At 48.7% G+C, this 4,201-nt stretch overlaps 2 protein-coding genes across 2 annotated transcripts, besides 6 other annotated features; both read left to right on the forward strand.

The window, feature by feature from the left end:
- Window positions 1-26: 26 nt before the first annotated feature.
- Window positions 27-64: a microsatellite.
- Window positions 65-99: a microsatellite.
- Window positions 100-807: 708 nt separating this feature from the next.
- Window positions 808-838: a microsatellite.
- Window positions 839-1,315: 477 nt separating this feature from the next.
- On the forward strand, window positions 1,316-1,738 carry TraAM80_09094 (microtubial binding protein; the record flags this gene model as incomplete). The annotated part of the gene is made up of 1 exon (XM_029385798.1): window positions 1,316-1,738. The coding sequence occupies one exon, from the start codon at window positions 1,316-1,318 to the stop codon at window positions 1,736-1,738; it is 423 nt and encodes a 140-aa protein (XP_029234371.1).
- A 467-nt stretch (window positions 1,739-2,205) lies between these two features.
- Window positions 2,206-2,215: a microsatellite.
- Window positions 2,216-2,269: a microsatellite.
- Window positions 2,270-2,278: a microsatellite.
- A 417-nt stretch (window positions 2,279-2,695) lies between these two features.
- TraAM80_09095 (uncharacterized protein) lies at window positions 2,696-4,201 on the forward strand (the record flags this gene model as incomplete). The annotated part of the gene is made up of 1 exon (XM_029385799.1): window positions 2,696-4,201. A coding segment is annotated over one exon (1,506 nt), but the record flags the coding sequence as incomplete, so codon positions are not given.

Here is a 4,201-nt window from a genome sequence, read left to right on the forward strand (position 1 = left end):
TAGTAGTATAGGTTGGTTGGTCGTCGTCTCTACTCTCCTCTCTCTCTCTCTCTCTCTCTCTCTCTATATATATATATATATATATATATATATATATATGACGTGCTGTTTTATAATTCATCTGTGCAGGCGTCTATTCATGACCACGCCTTTTTTTTTTCTTTACCTCTCTTTTAGGTATTTTTACCTTTCTCTTTCTGCCCTTTCCGATTTCACTGCAACTTCCGCTATGATTTATGCCTGGTGCTGGATGAATGTATGGCCATCCTCCTTCGTGGTGTGTATAAGTTGATTTTAACCGGTTCCCCCTTTTATTTTGCTTTGTTTTGTTTTTGTGTGTAGGCGTTTATGGGTGGGTGCGAGTGGTATTTATTGCAGTGCGTCCGCAACCGGACGCCCACCTACAGTGGCGCCCGTGGCTACCGCCACACACACACTCTTTCCCTCGCCCTTCATCCCCTCCTTGTCAGTGCGTTTATGCACAGGAGGGAGAGAGAGGGTGTGATGCAGGGGTAAAAAGAAACTTTGGAGCAAAAAAAATCCTAACAATGCGAATATTAGGGATAAGGGGAAAAGGAGACGGGAGCTCCGAGGATGCGTGACGTTGAGGTGCTAATAAACTGTCTCGGCTTCAATGCGTTATGAATCCCTTGCCTGTTTGGCCGGGTGTATGTGTTTTTGACGGAGGTGTGAGAGATGGGCGGAGGGTTCCATCATGCCGTTTTTTTCTTTTCATGCTTTTCCTCCTTCGGTAGCCCCGTTCTCCCTCTTTGTTTCAACATCTGCCCCCTTCTTCTCCCTTTTTTTTGTGTTGTTTTTGTCTGTGTGTGTGTGTGTGAAGGGGTTTCTCTCAGCTGACACTGCATCTAAGCCCAACTTATGTTTTACGTCTTTTGTTCCCCCACTTGCTCCCTTGTTTACGTGAAGGTTTCAGTTTTGCCGCCGTGGCCCGCCTCTTCGTACTTTTCCCGCAGCATAACGGGCAGGGGCGGGGTACAAATAGTCTCACGGTGACCATTGCACGGCACCACATCGCTCTTGTGTTGTTCATCCTCTCACTCACTGCCTATTTCTCGTTCTCTCCCGTGCTTCAGTAAGTTCGCTCCTACCCATTTTTGTCCCGTGCTTTTGTCTCATTCTTCTGGAAAGTAGTGACCGGTAACGGGCGAGCAACTCCACTATTAGCAGCTACGGACACCATTACTGGCCATATTTTGCCTCTGTACAAATATCTACGTCCATACAATTCCTAACAGCACCTTTTTCCTTTATTGTTATTATTTTGCGCTTTGTTCTCCTGAACGCTCTGCGAAGCATGCCACGCAGATATTGCTATCAGCGCATGCACACTTTTGCTGAGCGCCAGAAGGAGGTGACGACCGTCCGTGAGCGCTTCCCGCAGCACATTCCGATCGTTTGTGAACCTGCATCAAGTGACACGGCGCTGAATGCGGGCCCAATTTCAGAGCGCTGTCGTGTACTGCGAGACTTGGACTGTAGCAAGTTTCTCGTGCCTGGCGATGCATCCATGCAGCAGCTCATGGTTCTTTTGCGTGGTCGATTGGTGCTTGATGCAGAACAGGCGATTTTTTTGTTTATAGATGATGCTGTTTTACCAAATAGTGCCTGCGTTGGCGACCTCTATGCGCAGAGGAAGGACATTGATGGATTTCTGTACATGACATACAGCATTGAGAGCGCTTTTGGAGGCATGTACGTGCGGCGGAGGCGGAAGTAGCGGCTGTACTGGGAGGCACACTGCGGTGATGGTAGTAGTAGAAGCTGGTTGCAAGTTTCTTCTTCACCGCTACATTTGTTGGGTGCTACTTGTTGTTTCCTTTGTTGCTTTTCTGCAATGATTACTTTTTGTTGTTGCTGTTTCTCCTTCCCACCACTTCAGTTAGTTGCGCAATCGTTACCTTTAATTGTGGCGACTGGCCTTTCTTCTCTTTTTGTTTGACTGGCGTCATACCAGAGGTGCTTGGCATGTAGAGTAAATATACAAATAGGTACCTGTGTGAATACGTTTGTGTGTATGAAGTTGTATGTGCATGTGAGTTGTCAGGGTGGGGAGATGGTGTGGGGGCGGTATTGCAACCGACTTTCTCTTTATTATTTTCCTCATTCTGCGATTATAAACGGAGTACACGGGCGAACAAGAGGCAAGAGGAGAAGATTTTTGATGGCCAAACTGGTAGTGCTGGGTGTAGTTCTGTTTGTGTTTTTTTTAGTCTCTTGTTTTTTTTTTTTTTGCTTTTTTGTTGTTGTTGCTGTTATTTCATGTGTAATTTGGGTTTTAGTGATACCTTCAATGCATACATATACAACGCACATAGATATCTGTCCACGTGCAATGTATACACGTACGCAAATCACCTGTATACACGTGGATACATACCACAGACACATACATGTATGCACATTGATCGCTCGCACAAATATGTTTTTTATCGTTTCTTGGCTATGCGACGTGAGTCACTGTATTTCTTTGTGTCTGTTTATGTGCATCAATGGACCTAGTAAAATGTCTCGCCTCTTTTCCCTTGACCCCCATACATGTGTTTTATTGGTAAGCCACATTTGAACACACCGGCTAAAGCAAGACAGAGTCAATTATACAGAGGAAGGCGAAACAAAATTATTAATATTGGGTGTTATCTTGATTCAGTGGACACGTGGAGGCTAGCCACAATCTATGTTTTACACGGGATGCAGCTATCAAGGGGAGATGACCCCTGACGGGAAACGTTTCCACGGACAAGGTGTCTACACCTTTGCTAATGGTGACACCTATGTTGGTGCGTTTAAGGATGGCCGCATGCATGGTCACGGAACATTGTTTTTTACTGCGGAGAGAGGCGGTGGCCAATACCGTGGCGTGTGGGAGGATGGACGCAACTTGTCAGGGGCATTAGTTTTTTCAGACGGGTTGGTTTACGGCAGCGGAGACAGTACTTCAACTGTTCATGCTACTGCTGTCAGCAATTCGATATCTTTGATCGATACGCCGAAGCCTGAGGTGAAGTGCGGTGTTGATGGGGGTGCCACTCTTTCCATGGATTCCGGCAGGAAATGTAATACCAGTGAAAAAATAGCAGAGGAATGGTTGTACTGCCGCGAGGGAGACCGGCGGCTTTGGGCTGAGCACCTTCGCGAGGTGATGCCAGTACTGCCAATGCAGTCTGTTTTGGGTGGTGTGCGTGTGCCGCAGTCCTCGCGCTGGGCTGTGGAACCGGTCGTGGCGCCAAGTGTAGCGGCGGAGGCAAAGATACCTGCAACCTTTGTGCTGGGACAGCCTCGCTCCCTGGCAGAGATTCCGACACGCTTCTGGGAGGAAGCACAGCAGCGAGAGGCCGTCATTGCGTCAATGGAGCTTCCGACGCCACCATTCAAGGGAGCTCAGGCCGGCGCTGGTCGTGAGGAGACGATGGTGGACAATGGCGGCAAACCCGCCATAAATCTTTCACTTCGTATCATCGCTCCGCTGGAGTCAGAGGCCATGCGACGCGCCATTGCAGCCGCTGTTTCTGCTTCCGAGTCTGCGACCAAAGCCTTGCAGAAGCGTAACTCAGCGTCGACACAGCCCCTTACATCCTCAGATAATACCGTCCAGAATGAAGTTGGACATTTTATTGCCCCTAGCGAAACGCATGCACTAGGTAACAAAACTGTGAGCACCGAGATGACGCTGGGAAGCCGCCCTATGCACGTACCTGACGAGTTGAAGGGTAGCTTGGCGCTCACCGATGAGAGCCAACTAGAGAATGGGTATCACACACCCCGAAAATTGTCTTCGCGCAACTCAACTGTAGCACCTTGTCTATCTAAATTACCTTCTTCAGTGTTGTTCGCCTCGCACGGACAATTGGCCGCTGAATCCAAGGGTAAGGTGTGTAAAGCACTGGTAGAAACAACCCACAAAGTGGCTTCCGAGGCGACCACGGAAGACGATGTCCCATCAATAAATGTAGAGGCCATTATGGCTGCATCCTTGGTGCAACAAAAATCTGAAACAGACGTGAAACGCCAGGATTACCTACAAGAGCAGGAGTGTGAAGACAAGGAGAACGCCCATGAGGAGGAGCACCAGCAGCTGGAGGATGCCCATGAGGAGGAGCACCCGCAGTTTGAGGATGCCAATGAGGAGGAGCACCCGCAGCTGGAGGATGCCAATGAGGAGGAGCACCCGCAGCTGGAGGAT

The sequence above is a fragment of the Trypanosoma rangeli genome, assembly GCF_003719475.1.
Source record: "Trypanosoma rangeli strain AM80 chromosome Unknown Tra_15.4_contig_00512, whole genome shotgun sequence".
Classification (NCBI taxonomy): domain Eukaryota; phylum Euglenozoa; class Kinetoplastea; order Trypanosomatida; family Trypanosomatidae; genus Trypanosoma; species Trypanosoma rangeli.